Raw genomic sequence first — 25306 nt, 5'->3', positions numbered from 1 at the left:
AACAACTTGAGCTGAATTTGAAAGGCACTTTACTTTAGAATTGGATCAATGTTCTAAATTCAAGAACTCACCGAAACTAAGCACCAACCATGACTCATATGGAAGTCCATGTATTGTCAAATTGAATCAAAACAAAAGGAAAGAAGAACAAGAATTAAAACTGGACAAAATTTAAAAGATAGCTACTGAACCAAAACAAAATTAAGAACACAATGCTGGAACACAAAATTAAACGGTAGAAAAAGAAGTAAACTCTAGGAATCAAAACTACCGAATGGAAAATTGAAGAAAAGGGAAGAAGAACACTTATAGAAGAAGATGCTTGCTGGATTTTGAGAATTGGAAGAAGCCATTCACGCCACTTGGAACCTTGAACCAAGATAAGTGATGGAGTGCCACCACTTGAAGCTCACCATAGCTCACAAGATAAGGCAAAGAAGAGGAAGACTCAAAACTCACAAATTCTCTCCAAAATTGAGTATAGTCTCTCTACTATAAAATTCCAATCTGAATTGTGAAGGACCTAAGCCCTCCTTTTATAGGAGTAAGGGCTGGTCATTTACATAGCTTATTCCCTAAGCTACCCAAAAAACTCCTAAGATCACACCCCCCTTACTAAGCTCACTCCCCAAGCTTCTAGAATTTGCTAAACTAAAGCCTAAAGATGCTTTTACAAAAGAGGTGTCTCATGTTTCCCTCTAAGCACCTTTCTAAACATTATTCTATATTATTTACAATTTAAAAGAAACTATAAAGAGAGATATTTAATATGAAGCCTATTATTTGAGAGTTTGTAGACTTCTTTATCTTTAGGCTTGATCTTCTCTTTGACTTCTTTTAATTTGTGAGAAGACTAGAAGGAAGAACTTCAAATGTGTAGGTGAAAATCCTCTTCCTTCATTAATAAAATCCTCTCCTAGTGGATATTCATCAGATCACGATGCACATCAGTAAACAACTGATATTCAGCCCATCATAACAAGGACCCATGACCAACACCATAAGTAAACCCTTTGCAGAGGTGTAAGATACACTTTAATCAATTTACAAATATACACTCTTTACACATAGTACTTACTTGATCGTCGGTGTATCTTTTTCAGGTCAACCCGACTGAGCACCACCAGCATTTGAGGAAGAAGACTCGAAGAAGGAGCGAGGAGGTCAACGACATGCCAACAATTGTACAACTAGTCTCAGGTACTATTTAGGCCCTCTTAGCCTATACATGTACAATTGACGTCCATCGTGGCGTCGAGACAGTAGTCAATTTCAGAATCAACTCCAGACTAGCAATAATGGTGTCAACAAGGAATACGGTTAACCACGATCAGACCACCGAGGACTAGGTCATAATAATCCAAACACTCCAGGTGCAAGTGGAGAAGATGCGTCAAAAAGGCATTGAGGATCACCGGAGGAATGAAAAGCGGGTGTGCCTTCTCTAGGAGCAGAATAAAGATTTGAAGCAACGAATCCGAACGAGAGGAGCAATCTTGATTAGGTGATCACACTCACACCAGGAAGACGACAACTGCTCGAACATAGACTCATCAAAGTTCCTGGCGAACCAAGCGATCCCACCCGATCGATGACGACGAGGATCCGAAAGGACATCCTTTTATGGATGAAATCATGGAAGCACAACTCCCCTCCAAATGGAAGGGATTGGACATCAAACTTTATGATGGTTCCACAAATTCAGGCGAGCACCTGAACGTTTACAAGACGCAGATGAATCTCTACACGACAAACAAAGTCATGTGGTGTGAGGTTTTCCCCATCTCTCTCCAAGAAGGGGAACTTAGTTGGTTCACCCGGCTCCCACCAAACTTGGTGGACAGTTTCAAAGCCCTGGCGACGAAATTCACCACTCAGTATGCAACGAGCCGACCACATCATATGACATCTTTGGCCCTCATCAACATAAAGCAGGAAAAGGGGGAATCTTTACGTACATTCATGGAGAGATTCAGTAAAGTCTCTACGAGTATAAAAAATCTCATGCCAGAGATAGCCATGCATCACTTGGTCTCGAGACTCTGACCTGGACAGTTCACCCACAATTTGATCAAGCGACTAAAGGAGGAGATAAAGGAAAGGAGAAAGACAAAGGAAACCGACCTACATCTGGTTGGTTGGACAATTTCATAGAAAACCGAGGACCTCGCTTCCATACTTACACCCCATTGAATGCTGCAAGGGGTAAAATTCTGGATGAGGCCCTACAGTCGAAACTACTCCCGACCTTAAAACAATTGCAAAGTCCAAGAAACGCTGATATGTCCAAACACTGCCAATACCATTGCAACTTCGACCACCTAATCGAGGGATTTCAAGCGTTGAAGGACAAGATAGAAGAGTTTATCCAAGTCGGTCATTTGTGCAAGTTTGTTCAGACAAATGCCAACTCATATTGATCCCCCACAAAGGGAGAGATATCCTCATAGGGAATGGAAAAAGCAGTACACACGACATGGACGAAAAGGATCACATCATTTTGATGATGACCAGCGTCCTGTCAAGCATAGTAGAAGGAGTGAAAGCCCTGTACGAAGGACTCAACCACAAAACGAGAGTCCTCGTAGGAAGGATCAATTGAGACGTGACGTCTGGGAGGTCATCAATACCATAGTTGGCTCGATCCCACTCAGAAGCGTCGGTCGGAGAAAGGGACAATTACGTAGAAGTCTTTCCCTGAAAAGTAGAATTCCCAAACACATTGCGAGACAAGTAAACACTATCCCCAAGGATTCGCTGGAGGAGGATGCTGCAACTTCACCTGGAAGAAGCACCCTCGGGCCATTCAATCATCTTTCTAAAATATTTTTTCTTCATTCTTTTTAATCTTTTTGTAAAATTTTGAGATTATTTTTCATTTTTTCTTCAATTAGAAGCTACCGTTTAGAAGATCACAAAGTTTAAGATAATGTGAACCAATTAGATTTTGTCCTAGAGTATGTTTTGTCAAAATCTAAACAATCTAATATTAAAATTCCTAAAAAAATTTGATGATAAAAAACGTATTAAACAAATTATACATAGATATGTTATCGTGATGAATTCTTTATTACGATGAGAGAATCTTGATAGTGTTGGAGAAGAAGAACTTTATGGAAAAACAAGAAACAATGGCAAAAGTCATGAATTTTTCAATTTGAAAAGCTAAAAAACAATAGAAAATTAGAACAACTTGCAAAAAAAAAAAAAATAGAAAATGGATTAAAGAAAGGAATAGAAGTAGAACACGTCACCTTTGTTATAAATCCCAAAGGATAAGTCCAAAAAGGATTTACCACTTTAAAAAGATTTCCAAGACACGAATCAAAACAAGAGAAGAACATTCTCAAAACTTTCAAAGATGTCTCTTAGAAAATTTTACTCAATCTATAAAAATGAGTTTACAAGAGAGTTTGAATTTATTTATAACCAACAATTTCGTATAAGAAGAAAGGAAGATGATTACAAGTTAGTTGCAATGTGGACACAGGAAAAGGAATCCTAAGTGTGAACACAAAACTAATGATGATACGTAGTCTAAACACAAGCCTAATTAAATTAATGATTACACTTATATCTTATTAATCATATGATTAACACTTAATTAATTTCTAATCTTGATTATCACAAGGATTGTTCCTTGATTTAAGGAGGAACACATGGAGTTAATTACATGGAAGCACATGGGATCCCTTGGAATAAAGAAGATTTTTTTTCTAGCGAAAGAATAAACTCAATTAAATGGAGCATTTGAAGGATGCTCCAACCCTTGTACACAGAAGACTATAGCCTAAAAAAGAACAAGGACATAAGGGCTCACCTGTTTAATATAGCAAAAACAAAACTATAGGTAGAATCAAAACCAAGAAAATAGACCCCTATTGCCAAATTGCATCCGTCCAACACATTACCTGTAAAAGACAACTAATCCTAATAAAAGTAGCCCAAGGTGTACACCAAAAAAACAAACTAGACTTGTAGGTTTTGCATAAAATTAAAACACAAAGGAGGGAGCGCACTGTTTTGCCATTATGCCCACAACCCACAGCTAAAACAACCTTCACAAAATGTTGTTTCTCTATTTCATACAATCAGTTTAAGGAGGAATATCAACATGTTGCATGTCACTTCTTCTACAAACAGAATACCATGAAATAGAGCACTCTGCTATATAAAACCAATATTGCTAAGATCCTTGAGCGAAGTAGACAACCCCCATTTTTTTTATCAACAAAATGACTTCCCACCTACCTGTTAAAACCTTTAGGAACAAAACAAATACAAAAATAATATATATTCTCTTACCCCAGTATGAAGCCTTGATATTGGCCAAAACCAAAAAGGTGCAACTTTCCAACACAAAAGATGAACAAAGACTTAAAAATGTGCTAAATAATGACTATAAAGCTAGAACAAGTCAGATAATGAATATTTTAAAAATATATTTATTTAGTTACCATGTTAATACAAATTAAGGGAGACTATATCCAATAAAAAAAAGAGAAATTGACATTCCTCTACATCAACCTTTGCTTGATAAAATATAAAAGGATTTCTTCTACATCAACCTCTCCATCAACCTGTGGTTGAAATAAAGAAGTGACATGTGAAGTAGTACAACATTTGCATGCACTTCAAAGTGACATGTGAAGATAATTACAACTATCATATGTGCTTGAAAGTGAATTTTTATATGCCTTTTCATGTTTTTAAGCATACACCTTTGCAATTCTAGATTATTATGGAATATTCATTTAATTCTCTTAGAATATTTTATACTCTCTAAAATTTACAAGTTCTCTTGCTTGTTTATGTTCTCTAACTTCTTTTAGTTTTTCTCTTGTAAATCTTTCCTAGAATCTTTTTGTTCTTTTCTTTGTCATGCTTTTTATATTTTTCATCCTCCTTTTTCTACTCTATCTTCAACCAACTCTTTCTTATCCTTATTTACATGATATTGTAACATGAACATTCTAATGTGTATTTTGTGTGAGCTGAAACTCATTAGATAGTCCGATAGTCGCCATTAATATCAAATGTTTCATCTATGCATACATAATAAGGTTACATAAGATATGTAACTAAGTCATAATCATAAATGTTTTTCTAGAGATAAAATAAATAAAAAATTGGTAAAGATACAAGATCATATATATTTTAAATAATTAAACACAAACATGTTTTTATATACAAATCTCATCTTCTACAATGTTCACATTAGAACCTAAAAATGAAACAAAAAAAAGTATTGCGATTTATAATCACAATACATTATGATTTTATTACATACATTTGAAATGTTTCCATACAAATATAAGGAAGATTTAAGAAGTATCAAAGTTTTCCATAAAGTTTCCAATTAAGTCAAACGACGTAATACTCAATCTTTGAAGCTAATGAAAATTGATTGAAAAGAATCCAACAAAGTAAGATTGAAATAAATATCTTTTCAAAAGCCTATATAAAAGATTGAAGTTGAAGTTGAATAATATACGAGTTTTTATAAATTTTAGAACTCATAAGTTGCTAATTGTTCTTTATGTGTGTGTTATATCTTTATGTCTTTTCACTCTATAAAGTAAATTCTATGAATTTAAATTGTCCTCTCTTTGAGATTTTTCTTTACTTTTTTGTTGTTGTAAAGTCTTATCTAAACCAAGAGGGGGTGAGTTGGTTTTTATAGCTTTCTTGAAAAGATTAAACCCATCTTAAACCCTTTTGAAGGTGAATAAGACATAAGAGCTTTATAGTTTTGTAGAATTCATAAGTTGCTAACAGTTTTTTGTGGGTAAGTTAAACCTTTTTGTATCTTTCACTTTGTGAAGTAAATTCTGTGAGCTTAAATTGTCCTTGCCTTGAGAGTTTTCTTTGCTTAGTCTTAAGGGGGATTAAGATAGGATAGCGATGAGTAGTTGTGTAACTAAAAGTGGTTTGTGTACGTAATAATTAAATTGATTAGTAGAACCTCTAAAGAAGTTGTCTTAAGGGAGGATTGAAAATTTCCTGTGAGTTTGGTAAACTAGTATAAAACTGCTCTTTATTGTTTTTACTTTGCTTTTTTGCTAGGAGATCTAGCCAAGTTGTTCACAAGAAGAGTTTAGGGTTCTATTCAATGTCCTTCCTAGAGCTAACTATTGCAATAGTTGGTACCAAAGCTAACTTGTTAGAGTAAAGTCCAACAGATCACATTTGATTTTGATTAAGTGCTTTACAATAAAGTATAAAACATGGTTTTATAAGCATTGAATATCGATAGACACAATTTATTTTATCTGACTTACAACATAATATATTGCATGCATATCTTCATGTGATAAGTTAATGCTTGGACAAATGATAACGACACATAATTTTGAGCATTTCATAGACATCAGGAATAGTATTAATGCTTAAACTATGTATGTTGAGAATGTTTGTTTCTTCCATTTTACTAGATGCCCATACCAAGACGTGTTTATATTAAATATCTTTTGAAAAAGGCGCTAAAGTTGTTCTATACCAACAATTTTTTTGAAAAAAAATGGAATGTTAAGTTTGTGAAGACAAGATCCTATACTTTATGTTACTGTTGCAGTAATTTCTCATGTGTGAGTAGGGAGAACTTAATCTTTGAGATCTTAACTAAATTATTTATTCAAAAAATGATTTAAGAAAAGGTAAAGTTAGGTATTCACATTTCATTTAGCATCTTAATTGTTATGCGAACTTCTTAATATCAAAAAATAAAATGAACCTTGTTTATAAATATAAATGCTAATCATTCATTTAAATTAATTCCTTCTAACTGAAGATTGTGAATATTCACAAAAACTTTTATTTTTACAGTACTTCAATTAATATTGTCTATTATATATACTTTGACATGTATGGTATATTTTCAAAATATGTACACTAAAAGTATAAAATATGATTTAATTTGTTGTCATATAGGTTAATCATGGATTAGATATTTAAAAATCAAATTCAAATATAGTATAAATTCAAATAATTGAATTGAATTGAAATTATATCTAAATATATATTTGTTTAAAAAAAAATAGTTTACAAATTTGCAGAACCAAATTTAAATAATAGAATTAGATTCTAAATATTTGTTATATTTGGTACATGTTTTGTGTAGAGCTAAGTAGAGTCTTGAATGTAAAGGCACATCACTTCCTAATAAGAGCAAATGGGTTATTTAAAAGCTTAGTAATGAAACATGAGGATCGACAAATACCAAATTATATGAATAAATATAAAAATAACATATGTATATGTTCCTAAACAACAAGATAATTTAGTTAAGTTTGACCATCAGCTTTGTGCACTTCTTTTAGAAAAAAATGTCATACATTTGTTAAAAGTTTGAAAAACAAAACATAAAATAAAAATATAAAATAATTTTATTTATTTATTTATTTTATTCTGACGCTAAATCAAATAATCGAAACATGTATATTATATAAAAAGTGAATATATTAATTCAATGATATATGTATAATTTTTTTATATCTATTTTTTTATCTTCATATTGCAAATAATTATGAAATTGAATTAGGTGAAATATACATGAAGATTATAGGTTAAATAATATTTTTTTATATTTAAATCAATATTTATTTAAACAAAGTTGTTTATCTTTTTATACATAAGAATTCCATACTAAATATAATTATTTTTCTGCCTTTTTATTATATTATATTACCTATTATTATATTGAATAAAGTTTGGTTTCTACTAAAATAATGGTAACTACATTTGTGTTACACATGAATATATATAATTTTTTTTATCTGTACCAAACAATTAAATTAAATCAGGTGGTGATCTAATCCTCGTATAAAGTTAAAAAGGATAAATAATACATTTCTTATACAACAAAAAATCAAGAATCAATCTTAAAGAGACATTAAATCGAATACATACCTACTAAGAGTTCTAAACACCAATCAAATAATGAGAAGTTCGCTAATAGTATCTTTGAAGTGATTCAAGACCAAACCTTAATCCGAGTAAAAGAAAACACTTCAATATGATCAACCACTCCACCTTTAAATAAACAATTGTTCCTATGTTTCCAAATCTCACTAACCAACTCTATGGTAGAACAAACATGATAATCGTTTACTCTAATTTTGACATTGTAATTGTTGCTTTCACTTATATAGCTTCAAATGTATAATCACAAAACTCGGGACAACATCCATGGAGTTTCCTCATGCATAAACCTATATCCTTGGAGTTTCCTACATTCATAAAACCTATGTACTTTGAGTTGGATGTGTAGGCATAGTTGAAGGCAACATATTTGTTTCTTCAAAGGGATTGGTTGATTTTTTATTTGCCATAGAAGGTTGTTCATGTTGTTGCTGCAAATGCTGGTAAGGCATGTCCCCCATTGATGACATGTTAGGAAATGCAGAAAGTTCATTGTGTGAATTTGGAGATGCCATGCTAAATTGTTCATCATAACTACCCTGGAAGTCAAAAGGATTGGACTTTACTTGGGTAGTAAAGTGAGTTACACTTTGTTGTGTGTCAGCATTTATCTCATCATTAACACTGTCATCTTTCCAGAACTCCATTTCACCAACCTTCTTTTTCAAGGCACCACATGGAGTTGTACGTACGAGCAATGAATATCAAGAAAAAGCTTCATAGAATTAGAAGCTTACCTTGCAAGGTACATTAGAAGTAAGGTATGTTGTAAACTTCATGTGCATTTCATTTAGGAAACATTAGAATGTGAGTTTCATTTATGAGTCATGTTGTTATAATCAATTCTACTATTTCTCTTAAGTTTATTCTATAAGAAAGAAGTTAGGATAGGTTCGAAATGGCTCTGATACCATATTACGAAGTGGACTTTAAGCCTAACTCAACCCCATAAAACCGGCTCATAAGGTTGAGGTTTGCACCCACTTATATACAATGAAAGACTCTAATCTTTAGTCAATGTGGGATCTCCAACACACTTCAATTTTCACTGCTTTCTTCACCTTCACCTTCTCCTTCAAGTGTGGGAACGGTTTCTAAAATGGATGCAGTGTCTTTCACAAGGTCCAGGGGGTGTTAGATTTTATTGGCACAATAAGATATGCTTATCTCTTCCTAAGTTGTTTGGTGGCCCACATATTGTCTCAACATGATAACAGTGAAGATTTTCTAAGTGTGTGGAGAAGGGGAAAATGACCACTGGTTTGCAAAGGCATGTAATTGGATAATTGGAGCAGATGATAAAATTAGATTCTAGGAAGATAATTGGACATGGTGTGGAATAATTGCAATAAGTGGATAAGGAACTGATATGTCATTTTGAACCATTTCATCTGCTTCGTACTAATAAAAAAACAAAACTTACTATAAAAAGATCTTTGAGTGGGAATGATAAGTACTATTTTGGATTAAAGAAATAAAGTTATCTTTGAACAGAAAATGTTGATAAGGAACTATTTTGGATCAAAGTTATCTTTAAATAAGAAAAGGTTGATAAGGAAGAAATTTTCCATTTTGCTGATAGGTGTGGATAAAATCTTAGTTACCTGCTTTTAATTTTTCCTTTTAGAATCCATTAATATGCTTGAAAACTTACACATAAACTGAGGTTTCCTTTGGTCACATATTTTTGTCCACTGTTGCCATAATTTTTGTGTTTGTTGGACTGTCTATGTTTAAGCTTGCTCTGAACTTTCTGATTTTTGGGCACCAGATTTGTTGCTGATATAGCTTGAGGGTTTCTTGCAGTGCGGTGGAAGAGAAAAACTGATGCAAAACTCATTCTGTAGATGGTTGCATGACAATCTGCTCTTGCTTTTGGTTTTCGTTGTATGAAAAACTCCCTTAGATAATGCAAGGTTCTTATTGTTTTCTTTTTCTGGTTTTGGTATGTCTTGTACATTTTGCTGCCAACATTTATGTGTTTGGAGGTTTTTTAGGTGTTGAGGTATCTTGCCCCAATTTTGTGTATATATAAGAGTTTGAGTAGTACTTAAATTATTATAAATACCAATTTTTTTTTATAAAATATTATCTAATTTAATTACAATATAGTAATTGATAATTTTTAGTCTCTAATATTAATTTTTATTTAACGTAACATGTTATAGATAATGATTGTGTGAATGTTGAGGTCTTAACTTTAGTCATTAGATGGTTCTTAGTCTGTTATTTTGAGAGGGGTTAGACGTTACTAACTCTTTTCTCTTTTCTTATTTTTTTATATAAGAGTTTGAGTGGCACTTAAATATTTCAAATTTATTTATTTTTTAATTGTTAATAAAAATAAGTTATATACAACATATGCTTTGTTTTTATATATAAAAAAGGTCTGCAAAGTAATAATTGCAATATAATATTTGTGCAAAATTTAATTTTGTGAATATGGAGGTTTCCAATTATAATGAATGTTAATTAATGACCATAAATATTTTTATAACAAAAAAAGAATATTAACACTAGAAATCATGACAAATGGACAAAAAGATGATAAACATTAAAAAAAAAGGAAATGACAGCAGAGTTGTCACATACATTAGTAAATAATATTTTTGATTAATAATAAAGAATGAATATAATTATAATGGAATATATTAGTAAATAATTAATATAATTATATGAGAAGTTGGTGAAGTGGCAGAAAGTACTAACCTCTTGAGTAGTGTCTATCTGAGTGGCATTATAATTTTCTGGTTCACTAAAAAGAGCAAGCTCCCAACCTAGTACTGGGCTTCTCTTATTCTCATCATCATTGGAGTTTAAACTGTTTTCTGTTCATTGTACATGCACAAAATAAACAAATAACTTACAATATATAATGTTTTGTTTTGTTACATCACATTATTATATACTATAGTAAGACAATAATTTACCAGTTGGGATTAGAGATTTCTCTTCAAATTCAGATGCTCCTGTTAGTAAGTCATACAAACCCTAATAAAAACAAAACATTGAATTTTAGAATTTGTTATAAAAAGGAAGTGAATTTGTTATATACAATTACAAACAACATTTACCATAAGTTCAGCAGGTGGTGGCACAGCCATGTTATTTTCATTACAACCATTTGTTGACTTCTCAACAACATCGTCATTTATGGTCAATAAATCACCTTCATCTTTGTTTTCGATAACTTCTTCGCCATTCTCGTCCTATTAAGAATATTTATTACAAATGTATTTGAATTGATATTAAAATAACAAATTATAATACATATGTATATGTATTGAATAAAAATTTGAGTAAGGTTTATTTAAATTCTCTTCAATACCCATATATGTTGACTCCTGATTGTTGCTTCAATCGTAACATTTATGCATTAAAATTTGAGACATGTTACAAACACTTTTTCAACAATATCAAGTGAATTGTTATCCACATTCCACTAATTATAATAAAGAGAATGGTTATTACTATCAACACATAATTTCATCATATTGTAAGGGGAAGAGAATATTATTGATTCTCCATGTCCAAATATATCATGTACCATAAGAGGATATTTTTTCATGGATGGTATTTGTTAATGAAAATAGTAAAGTATTTCATTTTTCAATCCTCTAACAAAACAATCTTTTAGGCTTCATTCAAAGGGTTGACATTTTATATTTCTTTGTTTCCTTGCTCTTCCATCACCCACACATTTGAGAATAAATTATATATCTCATTTACAAAAATACACAAATTATTAAAGTTATGTTTTGTGAGGACTGAAATAACACAATTAAATATGTTATAATAAACTTTACTAATCCTAGTTTTGATTAAGTTTTTTTCATGAAAAGTATAAAACATGAATATGTTTTATTTATAAAATAAAACAATCCGTTGTATATATATAAGATTATATTAGAAACAAGTGTTTCATCTTATAAACAAGTGTTGTAGAGAATGTTTTCATCTTCAATCTTTCAAAATTATGGTTAAAAAGCATATGTCAACATTATGATCTCTTACTATGCTAATGCTTTCTAAGTAGCATTAGACGAATGCATTACTATGGGATAACAGTTACATCAGGCTATATGGTCTTGATGCTCTTCTTGGTCTTCATGCATGTTTGATATAGATTTATAATGGTAATAGTCCGAAATACCACACTTAAAAACTCTATTTTGACCTGAAGTTTTCCAGATAGTTATTTATCTAACAGAAGAAAATATGTATGTGTTTTATGAAGCTCAATTACTAGTGTTGTTGTTTTTTTGGGTGGAAGATGTTTTATCACTGTAAAACCATAATGCATAGTTACACGTTATTCTTCCTCATCCATCACATATCATATATAGCAAAGGCACACCCAAAATATCATACATAAACTTTGGCCAAACATTCTTAAATACCACTTTATAACCAAGACACCTCTCACTATAAATAGGTGGTCATCCCCTCTTGTACTTCACACCTTATTTTGAGTAAAGAAACTATGTTTGAGTGTTTTTCTGAGTATATGATTCAAGTGACGATTCTTTTCATCACTTATTTTGGAATCCTCCTCCTCCAAGTGGCGTGAACTTCTCCACTCCTCCACCATCACAAAATTCTCCATCCAACTAAGTTTTTCATTCCTTGTACTCTTAATTCCATTTCTTATGTTTCTTTCCATTTGCTTATTTCTACCTATTTTTAATCTTAATTTCCATTTGCATTTCTTGTCTTGCATGTGAATTTTCATTTTACTCTTTTGAAGAGAACCTTCATAATTACTTAACCACTTAGTTAAGTTCGTATCTAGTGACAATCCTCACGAAGCCTCAACTTATCTTGAAATCATAAAATTCCTAATCAAGTAAAACAAGATAAATCAATGTATGTTTACTAATCCAACTCATATCACAAATGTAAATAAAAAAGTACTTAACAAATTGTGTTTCTTTAGTTCTAGAAGTCATTCTAAAAGAGTTTAAGGATATCACTTAAATATCCAAGATGAAGGAGCTTTGAGTTTAAAGAAAAATTCTTTTTAAGAAGGGGATGATAGGATTATGTAAACAAAGTTTCCAATTCAAGAAAAAATTAGAAGGTAATTCTCTAAAGATAAATTAAAAATATAAATGCATGAAAATATAAAAGAAAGTCTATTGTAACAAATATTGTGTAGAAAAAGTTATAGATTTATATCTTTTGGAATAACTTATTCTAGGGTAGAATTTAAATAAGAAGTTGTAAGAACACCTCGGTTGGCAAGATCTTATAGGAAGGAACACTACAAGAAAATCATGAAATAGAAACTAATTTTTAGAGACTAAAATAATTAGTTGCAATTGTAACTAAATTAGAGACCATTTTAGAAACTAAAAAAAAATGGTTTCTAAAATAGTTTATATTATTGTTAAATAGTTTCTAAATTAGTATCTACTTAGCAACCAAGATTTTAACTACCAATTATTTAGTTTCTAAATTTGGTAACAAAAACCTTGGTTGCTAATTAGATACCAATTTAAAAACTATTTAACAATAATAGAAACTAATTTAGAAGCCATTTTTTTTTAGTTTCTAAAATGATCTCTAATTTAGTTACTATTGCAACTAATTATTTTGGTATCTAAAAATTGGTTTCTATTTCATGATTTTCTTGTAGTGAAACTCATATTTGTTTGTGAACAAACCTTTGAATTGAAATATTTTTTTAGTGTTTTGATAATCTTTGTGCTTTAAGAGAGAGTGAACTTAGTCTTAGGTGTGTAATATCAATTGGCTTCTCTTCCCTATTTGTATTTCTTGTTGAGTAATATCCAAAAGAGTGAACGAAGAGGTTCAAGGGTCTTTCTAGAGTTGTGCACATTTCTAGGTAAAGTAAGAAATCTCTCTTTTCTTGTCTATATTTTTGTATTTCCACATTTTTTTCTTATAATATTATTTCTATATTCTGTTTATTCTATAGGTTCTTGTAAGAGGGTTAGACCACCCTGAAATGGTTTTCATATATTTATTTTTTATTGCTGATAAAAAAAATAAAAATTCTATAATATGTGTTTTTTTGCTATGCTTCCATTATTCCTCATCCATCCAAAAGCAGAGATAGCCAGATGATCATCCCTCCACCATGTTATATTTGAATAGCTTAACAATTAATTGGTCCAAAAATCAATGAAAAATTAAATCCTATATTTAACAAATTTAAAAGGAGTTTAATGATTCCATAAATCCTGCATGCATGATCTTAGTCATACGTGTAAGCTAATGTTCCATAAACCCATTAAATCCCAAACAAAAATAACCTTAAACAAATCGATTTCAAACCTACTTTTTAAATGTTCTACTGAATTCAATTTTCCATCAAACTCTTAGAAGAAAAAATATATATTGTAAATCAAAATTTAGCATCATACCATGTTGTATTCAATCATTAAGGAGCTTGGAGCCTCCTTAATATATTCTTCCATGGTAGTAATAAAAGACGAGGGAGGCTGCAAAATAAACATCAAATACTTTCACTATGAAGTAAATATATATAGCACATAGATGTATACATGAAACACAAGCTCCTCTAAAACAATACCATTTTAATGTTGATGAATTTCTTCCCCCTTCCAAATTCTAATCCTTTGCAAGTTTCAAAGAAATCAGTTAACCTTTCTGCCTACAATAAAAAAAATTCAGCAAACATAATACGATTTTTTCAAAAGGATTAAGCATTAAATGCAAAGAAAAAATTGACATTGTAGTACCTGACTCACTGATTTTTTATAAATTTGAAGTGAACTACAAGCATCATTACGGTACATCTCGAAAAACTGTCAGAAAATAGAGATAAATACAACTTCAATAATTATTTACAAATAAGTTAAATATATTTTTCGTTTTTGTATTTTTATACAAAATTAATTTTTATTTTTAGTCTAAACTTTGAATTTTTTTTTAATACAGTAAGAAAATTATTTGAATATTTTATATTATAATACATGAAAAAAAACATATTTAACTTCATATTTAATTTTAATAAAATTAAATTGTATGTGGAGTTTTTTTGTTTCACCTTGTCAAGTAATTCGACGACTCTAACAGTTATAGCAACATATAATTTGACACTTTCACCAGCAACCTAATGGATGAGAATCAGAAACAAAGATATGATGAGAAGATCCATTTAAAATGAAGAAAATAATTTTATAAGATGATATTTCTTACCATTGAAATAGCAAATAGAATTAAGCGATTACTTGCAGCTACACCCCTTGGCTGTGAAAGGGAACACAAAGTGTTTTTCCTTGTGAGTCATACATTAAAATCATCAAATAATGGAAATTAAACATCATGATTATTAGATGGTTGTAATAATGTTACACTGCAATCTAGAAGTCTGGAGAGTAGCTGCTGTAGGGCTGGCAATTGCTCCAATAATTCCACTGTGTCAAGCTTTTCACTATATTTCTAAACATCCATACAATCAAATGTTTATGATTTTCCATTAACTTCCACACAATATTAAAATAATTATTCATATATAACTAAAATAAAGCAATCATTTTCATAGACATGGTAGGGAAAAGCATCCCAAATATTTAATAATTCAAACACTAAAATTGTTATATTAGTATTTTTTTTTTAAATACAAAATGATTAATTTGGACCTACTCCATCTCAAGATTTTTGCATGGCATGGTTATCAAATTAAAACAATAGAAAAATGTAAAGGTAGTAATAGAAAGTTGAAAAATGGAAGTAATAAAATGCAGCACAAAGAGAATGTCATGCAAAACAATTATGGACATGGAAGAGCTAGGGTTGTTAAAAGATATAATTTTTTTTAATGGTTTAAAATAAAAACTACAGTCTGATGTTCCATATAAATTTGGTTCTTAAAAATTGAATTATTTTTAAATAGGACTATTTAAACTAAACTAAAATATTTCTTATGATGTTGAGAAATATACTCTTGAATAGAATGTCTGTCAATAATAATTCAAACAAATATTATATAGATCAAACAATTTAGGGTATTTAATTTAATCACTCAAATTGTATGTTTAGTTTGACTCATTTAAATAATGACACAATTCATTTTTTTTTAACAATGTTAGTGGCGTTTCCAAGACACAATTCAATTCATTTATCTCAAATCACTTGAAAAGTTTAGTTTAGTTTTAAAATAGTTCAATTTTGATGTAGTTTAATTTTTCTCACCCTAATATGTGGGCAATTTCTTCTTCCACCTTATAGTTTCTTTCTCGATCGGCCTCCATAAATTTTTTAATTCCAAATTATTCTTGACGAAAAAGTACAATATTTTTTTTTTTCATAATTCATATACCTTCTCAACTCTAAAATTTGAATTACAAATTTGTATTATGATTTAACCCATTTCTAGGGTTAAGAAAGTATTTTCTTAATTCAAAAATGCATTTCAAACTTTAGAATTCAGAATATGATTTTGTATTTCAAATTTTAGAGTTTAAAAAATATTTTCGAATTCAATAAATACATTCTAAATACATTTTGAATTTTAGAATTTGAAATACAAAATTGTATTTCAAATTTTATAGTTTAAAAGAGATTTTATGGATTGAGAAAATGCATGCCAAATTCTAGAATTCAAAATGGTATTCCACATCTTAGAGTTTGAAATATATTTTCAAATTCAAAAAATACATTCTGAATTGTAAAATATCATAATATAATTTTGTATTTTAAATTTTAAAATTACAAATGTATGAATAAAAAAATTTAATAAAAATGAAAAAAATAACATAATTGTCATTTGAGTTGTTCTATAGAGTTAATAACAGTTATGAGCTATTTCATAATTTGTTATGTTTGTGAGATCCAAAAGCTAAGGAAGAAATTATGAGCTATAAAATTCTCACCGAGCTATTTGTTGCGGCGTCATAGTTCATTACAGCGAAACATTGTAGGCGCTCTTCAAGGTAGCGGGCATAATTACGAATCCAAATAGAGTAATCTACGGTTTTTTCACCAAAATATTCAACTTAGTAAACTAATACTTATAACCTTTCTAGTTCTGGAATTAAAGAAAAAATAGATTTTAAAAAGTTTGATTTTCTTCAGACTTTTATTAAGTCAGATTTTTTTTTTTAATTTCAAACTCCCTCTTTTCCAATTTGTTTAATTTCTTTTAAGGGATTTTTTATATATTTCTGTGAATAGTTTGATCTTCATGTTTTTGGTTTTGGGAGTTGGTTATGGTGGTTGTGTGTCCTATAATCTCTTTTTTTATAAGGGTGGGTATCTCTCAAATACTTCCTTTAAATTTGTTCACTGATAAAAAAAAATATTTTTATTTTAGGTTAAATATATTTTTTGTCCTTGTATTATAACATCAAATTGATTTTTGTTGTTAATCTAAACTTTAGACCTCCTATATACTTGTAGTAAGAAAACTATTGGAATGATTTTTAGCACCATTTTTTTTATGTAATAAAACAAATTTTCAACGTGGACTATATTATAATATTATAATATTCACGTCAACGATGAGTCAACATGAAATATTTTAACATTGTAGTCCACACTGTAAATCTGTTTGTCACGTAAAAAAAACTAACAATAACTATTTTTAATAGTTTTCTTAATACAAATACTATAAAGGTATGTGTTTTGAACTAAGAATAAAAATCAATTTCGCGTGAAAATAGAAAGACAAAAAACATATTTAACCCTTTCAGTTTTTTTGTTTTTTTCTAATAATATTTTTCATGTAATAGAATTCTAAAATGTGAATTTAGTTGATAGTTTATAGTGATGTGTTGTGTGAAGTTTTTAAAAGGAAAAAAAGAGTTATGAAATAGAAATGCAGAAAAATTGTGAATGAGCAAAGCATGTACCGTTTGGGACCGATTTTTCATGAAAGTATGTCAAGTCAATCATGCAACCTTTTACATTACTATAGTTGACAAACTCTTCCAAAACTGTGGAGTCAAGTTCCCTTATGGCACGATGTAAGACTATAAGTGTTTTCATAGCAACCTGAACAAATACACAATGAACAAGCTTCCACTGTAGTAACCCAAAAGAGATGGAAAAAAATAGTTAATTAGGAACATACAGCCCAATTATTAGTTTGGCAAAAACGCTTCGTAAGACCATGTATGCAGTAAATGACCTCATTGCGAGGTTTTGATGGAGAAAGTGAATGAAAAATTGCTGAAAAAAAATAGAAAACAAAGTGTCAATTCACTTTGTAATGGTGGAAAAGTTAGACTAATTCAATATATGGATAAAAGGCTTCAGTTGTTGGAAAATAATTAACAGCATAATTTTGGTTATAGAACTGTAGTAAATAAATAACCTTTATTTAAGAGGAACAAATGGAAAGAAACAATACGTGCATGGTTATTAAACATTATTATAATTATATAAACATGCTTGATAACATTATGGGAGAGGTAATGTGTGGCAGTTAAATTTAACATTAAAAAGGCTTTTGTGGAACAATCTTATCTTCTTTCTACCCTTAGAACTTTTGGTTTTGGTGATGTCTTTTCTAATTGGAGAGGTGAGAGGCAAGCTGATTCATAGCCACATTAACTATGTGTCTTGAAGAAGAGGTTCTTGGTACAGGCATCTTAGTTTTAACAAATCACACTAAAAATTTTCTTATTGCCAATCCTAATTTCTACTCACATTTTATATATAATTTTTTTCAACTAAAAATAAATGAATTAATTTATATATTTTTTTATCAATTAAGAATAAATGGACTAATCAAAGCATTTAAGGGATGTTTCAATCCTAAATACACATTATTTAAAGATGGAATGGTTGATCATACTGAAGTGTTTTCTCTGACACAAATTAAGGTTTGGTCATGGATCTCATCAAAGATACCGTCAACTAATTTCTCATTCTCTAATTGGTGTCTAGAACCCTTGGTATGTATTATTCAATTTAGTTTTTTTATAAGGGTTGATCCTTGTTATTCTTTTTTATTATGGGTAGAGATGAGATAGACAGTAGGAGATCTATTTGGTTGGTATGTAAATGGAAAGGTACTTTGTGAACATCATTATGTTGTATAAGAGTTGGACCACCCCTGGAGTGGTACCATTTAATTTCATTGCTATTTGTTGATAAAAAAAAAACACATGAAACTAAGGTAATAGACATTTGTACCTAAAAAGTCACCAAGCACATGAATGCCAACCTTCAAACATGCTTTATATGACTGCCAATAGAGAGTGACATACCCAAAATACAACAACAAAAAACAATTAAAGTTCTCCCTTATCAGAGGGAGTAGCTTCCTTCCAACAAAAACCAAAAGTTTGATCATAATTCTGCATTTCTCTACCTGAGTTCCAGCTGTAACAAAAAGCCAATGTACTCGTCCAAGCATATGCAGAAAGTAAGAGAGTATTATTCATCAAATATATGTCTACAGTGGCAACCATTCACATTTTATATATTATAAGTTGACAATTTTTTTTTGCAGGGCTTCCTTTTTGCAAGATCTTATGGATTTATTCGCTGCCTACAATCAAGCTTTTGGCCAAGCTATAAAATCTTAAAAAATATTTTTTTTATGTGATATATTCCGCTCATGTTGATTCTTTGCATGTAAGTGATATTCTTGCATTTGATAGTGGTCAAATACCTTAATCTTATCCAGGGGTTTTTTTTTGTAGGTATTACTCGTGTCAAACATTTTCATAGCATTGTCGATTGTATTCATGTTAAACTCTCCTATTGGAAGGGTCAAATGCTATCAGTTATGGATGAGGTTCAACTAGTTAATTTTTTTATTTATAATATAGTGTTGTATAGTTTAGGAGTATAACTAGCAAATATTCTTGGTAAAAGATGACAATTGTTTTGTCCTTATCTCTCTGTTTTGCTTCCTTCCTTCCCTAGTGTGTTATGTTTCCCATTTCTTAGCTTCGTCTTCATTTTTTTGGTTGGGAAAGATTTGTTTGCAGGTTCAGGATTCTTTGAGGAAGAGAGGTAAGCATAATAATAGTTTGAGTGTTGAGGGTTACTGAAGTTTAAGGGTGGAGTGATATCTAACAATGTTGTGGCTGCACCAATGGAGCACTGATTCAGTATTTGTTACCACTCTGATTTATAGAAGTCACAAATGCAAAACTCTGGTTGGAGCATTGTCTGATTTTCTGGTTGGGGAAGAACCTTTGGTAGTTGTAGGAAGTAGATAGGTGCAATAAGAGTTGACCCAAACACTTTCACCAGTGCCTTTGGGTTTTAGAAGTTTGGACTAAGTCGTTGTTGTAGTATGGTTGTGCATGTTGAGGTTGTTGCAAGCAACAAAGTTGACATGGCTGCAAAATAGGTTATGCAAGATACATGCACAACTACATTGGTGGTTTTGTTTATATTCTCTGGAATGAACTTCTTTAGGTGGTGATATATGAAGAGAAGTAAGGATCAAACTAAACACATATAGCAGATTATATGCCTGGAGAATTATGCTCAATCACAACTCTTGTTACATGCTGGAGGGAGCGGGTGTTGTGAATCTCTGAAGAAATTTTTCCCAAATTTCCCACATATTTCTTATGTTTGAATTTTATGTATCTAATAGGTGGGGATTTTGTTGCTAGTCATACAACTCCACAGGTTCTCGCGTGGGGTAGATATTGGTGAGATGGTAAAGGTGGTTTTTTTGGGTAATGGTTATGATATGTTTTTTTAGCCTTTGCTGTTTTTTGGAAGTTATGCATATACATAACCTGTTTTTTTGGTAACATGATTAGGGTATCCTAAAATACCCCATATTTATTCATTATGTTGTTGATAAAATATCCTTAGTAAAAGAATTAGAGACTTCGATTCATAATTTCGTTTAAGATGGTGAACATTCATAAATTTAAATTATCATGCTTGCATGGAAGAAAATAGGTTTAGTTATAGATAAGAGGAGTCTAGGCTTAATTTCCATTTATGATATTAATAAAGCTCTTTTGCCCATGACATATGTTATTTTTTTTATACACATTAGGCTTGTATGGTTTGTGCTAAGATTTTCGAGGGAAAACTTCAATTAAAAGTTATATATCTTCCTGTTTAAGGCCTTCTTTATCAAAGCTTATTTATGAGCATGTATTTTGGGAGATGGTTCTTTGATTAGTTTTTTTAGAGATACTCGGTGTCTAAACTCATCTTTTAGTAATGCTTTAGATTTCCCCAATGAAGTTAAATATAATATTCTCTTCTATAAGAGATTTTGTGCAGGGTGGTAAGTTAATCTTTCCTAGTTGCATTATTCATAAGTTACCTTTCCTTTATGAGAGAATTTCTCCTTTACAAGTTGTAAATTTCCATGTATGAAAGCTTGCACTAGATAGGATTCCTTCTTATAATGGAAGCTTTGAGTTTGAATTTTATTTCTTGTTGATCTCATGTTATTTCTCCCTCTAAACCTTTTTTTTAGATTATTACACAATAGACTACCTACTAACAATATCTTAAGGAAGAATTGTTGTTTTATTATTGTTTTTATGTGTAGCTTTTGTGGTAAGGTAAAAGAAAACAACTTTCATCTTCTTCTTTTTCTTATCCTTCATTTACTAGATTTTGGAAATGGTATAAAGGTATTTTTAATTGGCATACCAAGCTTGTTATTTTATATGGTTTTGTTAGCCTTTATTAGTAAATAATTGTTGGTTCTCAAGTGGGAATTCATTAAAGTTCCACATTGAGTAATATGAAGAAAGAAAAAGTAGAAAACTACAATAAAAATGAATAGTTGATTTAAAGTGTTGTCATCATAATTTAATAAGTCTTTGGATGTGTATGAGACTTGAGTAGATAGGTATCATAAGAGAGTTTGCAACTTTTGTCAGAAAAATTGCATGAGAAAGTTTGTAGTTTGTAGTTTTGCCAGAAAAATTGAACCACGTAAATTTATTGTTTTTTTTAATTTAAATTTATGCTTTTATTTGTGGGGATGATTTTGCTAGAAGAGATTATTTCCTATTGTGTGATTCACAATAGTATCAGAGGTTGGTTCTAATCAAGGAAGGAAGATGGTTTGACATGAACATAGTCAATGTTGTGTGTTGCACCTTTGGAGAGATGTTAGTGTTGATTTCTTTTTATTTGTCCAATGACTTTGTTGATGCATGTGTTGTGGGGTTTGGCTTGGTGGGTGTGGTATTGGTGATGGATTCCATCTTGAGTATCAACAAGTTGCTAGCGATGATGATGTTGTGAAAGTTGTCAAAAACGAGTTTGAGGTGCAAGGCAATGATAACTGACAATGGAGAAGGATTGTTATCGTCCATGAGTCCAATGGTGAGAATAGTTAAAGCATATATGTTGGCAATATGTCAGACGTTCATTCCTAAGCACAAAGAAGAAAAAGAAGGGATGTGTCAAAGTATTTGAGGAACATGGTGTTGATGTCAGTGACACATTGCTTTATATTAGGGTACAAGTATTATGCGAAATCTGATGATATTGAAACTCTCTTTATATGTAAGACTTTGGGTGAAGGGAATATATGTTGGTTCTTAAGTGGAAATTTACTAAAGTCCCACACTAAGTAATATGAAGAAGGAAAAAGTAAGAAAACTACAATAAAAACGAAGAATTGATATTACTATTGTCAACACAACTTAATAAGTCTACTCTTGGATGTACGAAGAACTTGGATAATTGTGTGTCATGAGAGGGTTTGCAATTTTTTCCAGATAAATTGCATGTTGATTAATAATACTTTTGTTGAATATTCATGGATGTAGAGATGTCAAATCACGTTAAATTTATTATGTGTTTTTTATTTAAATTTATGTTCCTATTTGTGAGTGTCTTGCTTAAAATTTGATGATGGAAGTGATATCTATTATGATATTTGGAAAATGAGAAACTCCTTTGAGTTTAATCATTTTTTTCTTTCTTTTCTCGGTCATATTATTTTATGTATCAAAGTGGAAGTTCTCTAATACAATATGTTTGTAAAATTCAAATGTAATTGTTCTCTTGATGATTTTTCATATTTTAATTTTTTTGTCAATACATGTTTTCCCTCTTCTTCCTATAATTATTAAAGTTAATCAATTTCCTCCTCTCATAAATTATGTTATTCGAAGTTGTCATTAGTTATGATGATATTTTTCAAGGTAAGATTAAAATTTTCTTAAGGGTTTTTCTACCTACATTAGTGTTAAATTTGCTTTAAGTGCAAAAGTTTCAACTATTATGTTTTTATTAGAAAATATGGACATATATGGACATATATGATGTCTTAGCATTATAGGGTATAAGGTGAAGAAAATTAGCTAGAGTATGTTCTTCTCACATATATACTCTATGTTGTCAAACTTACTATCTATGCATTGGTTTAGGGTTAGGTAAAACTTCATTTAGTGTGTTGAAGAATGAGTCCCCTCATGATTTCTTTCGATCTTTTATGTACTTTTCCACATCAACCATGGTTATAAAGACATGTAAAATAATAGAGAAGATGATCATAAGAGAAAGAAATGCTTGTATATGGTTAATTATTTTGTCCATATATATTCACCAATTATTTAAGAAAACTATAATATCACGTACTACGAATGTGCTTTTCCTTTGGTAATTTATGCTTATAGCTTGTTGCCTTAACAATTGCTGCATCTAGTCCCTGCAATTCACCACCATTTCTATGCAGCACCTTAAGATCACCACTGAATTTTCCAAAAGCCTTCTTCATCTTCCCTTTTTTCTTCTAACACCTTCCAATGGAAATTAACAAACAAATTTTGTATTATATAACTATAATCATGCATGAATATTAAACTTCTGAACATTGCACAAACCAAATCGAACAATAATGTTATTTCAAGCTTCAACACAATGAAATGTTTGAAAAAACTTTGAAAAACTCTCTGCGAAAACAAAATTAATGAATGAACATTCTACGATAGATAAAGTCCATCAATTAATATAACACATTATAAAATGTTTTTGAAAAAATGATATTGAGGATTACAAAGTTCAAACTATTCAAGAAGGATGCAATAAAAAGATTAGAAACTTGTTTAAAACCATAATTATTAGAACAAAGTAAGCAAATTGAGTAATATATACAAGAACACAAGAATTTAAACAAAACAAAAAAGCTTTTAAGAATTTAAATGGTTTTGAATTGTACTATTACTGTAAAAAAAAACAATAATTAAGAAATTTACATGAGAATGAAGTTGGTCGTTGGAGATGTAGAAAGGTGAAAGAAATGTGCAACACTGCAAGAGCTTCTACATGGCATTTCCTATTTTGTGGAAATAAACATTCTTGTTCAACGTTTGAAAAACCATATTTATCGCCTATCTTACAGCATCATCTCTTTTACTATCTTTTTTTTTTCATTATTGTAATATTAACTAGTTATGGACCTATACCATGTACAAGTAAATAAGTGAACTATGTTAAAAAAATAGCTACGAAAATATTTTAAAAGATATTAATATATTCCTTAAGATGTTAATTCTATATTTTGTTTCTTTATGTTCTTAAAGATGAGTAAATTTATCTCCTTGATAACATTATTTGCTCAACAACTACATTTTGTAAATTCATATATTAGTCTCTCAATTCTTTAATAATGTAAAGCCACTTAAAATTATTTTAAATGCTAATAATTTTTTTAATCTCTAAATTAGTATTTAATTTAATTAATATAACAACTAATGGGATTGTGAATTTTATATTAAATAATTTTATTAAAGTATATAGAGACGTTATGTATTTGATGTTAAACTTAAGAGTAAATTTAGGAAGAATTTAGTAGATAAATTACATAAACTCTGTATAGTTTAGTGGGAGTGAATTTATGGACTTAAATAACTAAAAATAATTTTATGTAGTCTTCTATTTCTTTAAAACAAAGGAAAATCATAAATATGAAAGAGAAATGGAGGAAGACTTTTCATGTACAAAATTTGAGTTTATTTGTTATAATTATAAGAAACAAGTGAAACACATTATCGCACTTGTTTGAGAAATTTAATCATGATATTTTATTTAAATGAGTTAAATTTTAATATTAATATTAATTTTTATTTTAATTATATTTATTTAATATATGATAATAAAATATTTAAATTGATTACTTATTATGCACCATATTATAATTATATTGCAATAAAAATAAAATAATTAATTCTTTTCACATTCAATTTGTCACTCACATGAATATGTAAAAGATGACTAAAGTAAGGTAACCAAATTTCCATTTAATAATAAAATCCTATGAGAAAATAACAGTTATTTCATGAGACTATTATCTTTTTCTTAAAGAATATGTATAGTAACTAGGATAATTTCCTAGCGAGTACATGGGCTTGTATACTATTTTTTTAAATAAAAAAAGTATTATTAAAATAAAAATAATTACTAAAATTTATATTGAAATTATAAGAAAATATATACA

General features: G+C 29.8%; 1 protein-coding gene across 1 annotated transcript; it reads right to left on the bottom strand.

Annotated features, from left to right (window-relative positions):
• Nucleotides 1–8243: 8243 nt before the first annotated feature.
• Nucleotides 8244–23587, bottom strand: LOC137822381 (putative clathrin assembly protein At5g35200). Its single transcript, XM_068627268.1, has 14 exons — nt 23449–23587; nt 17984–18081; nt 17763–17904; nt 16785–16879; nt 15265–15351; nt 15109–15159; nt 14957–15022; nt 14649–14714; nt 14480–14560; nt 14310–14387; nt 10995–11129; nt 10851–10911; nt 10630–10748; nt 8244–8576 (listed from the first exon to the last, which is right to left on the bottom strand). Exons 1-14 carry the CDS (start codon nt 23585–23587, stop codon nt 8244–8246), a joined length of 1551 nt encoding a protein of 516 aa, XP_068483369.1.
• Between the last annotated feature and the right edge of the window lie 1719 nt (nt 23588–25306).

Source organism: Phaseolus vulgaris, chromosome 9, assembly GCF_000499845.2.
Source record: "Phaseolus vulgaris cultivar G19833 chromosome 9, P. vulgaris v2.0, whole genome shotgun sequence".
NCBI lineage: Eukaryota > Viridiplantae > Streptophyta > Magnoliopsida > Fabales > Fabaceae > Phaseolus > Phaseolus vulgaris.
Note: the sequence above shows the minus strand (reverse complement) of the source record. Positions and strands in the feature narration are given on the sequence as shown.

What these genes read in the sequence shown, in the direction of transcription:
- LOC137822381 (XM_068627268.1), bottom strand. Translation starts at nt 23,587, where the DNA reads ATGAAGAAGGCTTTTGGAAAATTCAGTGGTGATCTTAAGGTGCTGCAT. An exon ending in ACGCCGCAACAAATAGCTCG is followed by an intron (nt 15,352 to 16,784) that starts GTGAGAATTTTA and finishes ATGGATGTTTAG; the next exon opens with AAATATAGTGAAAAGCTTGA. An exon ending in TTCTATTTGCTATTTCAATG is followed by an intron (nt 15,023 to 15,108) that starts GTAAGAAATATC and finishes CTCATCCATTAG; the next exon opens with GTTGCTGGTGAAAGTGTCAA.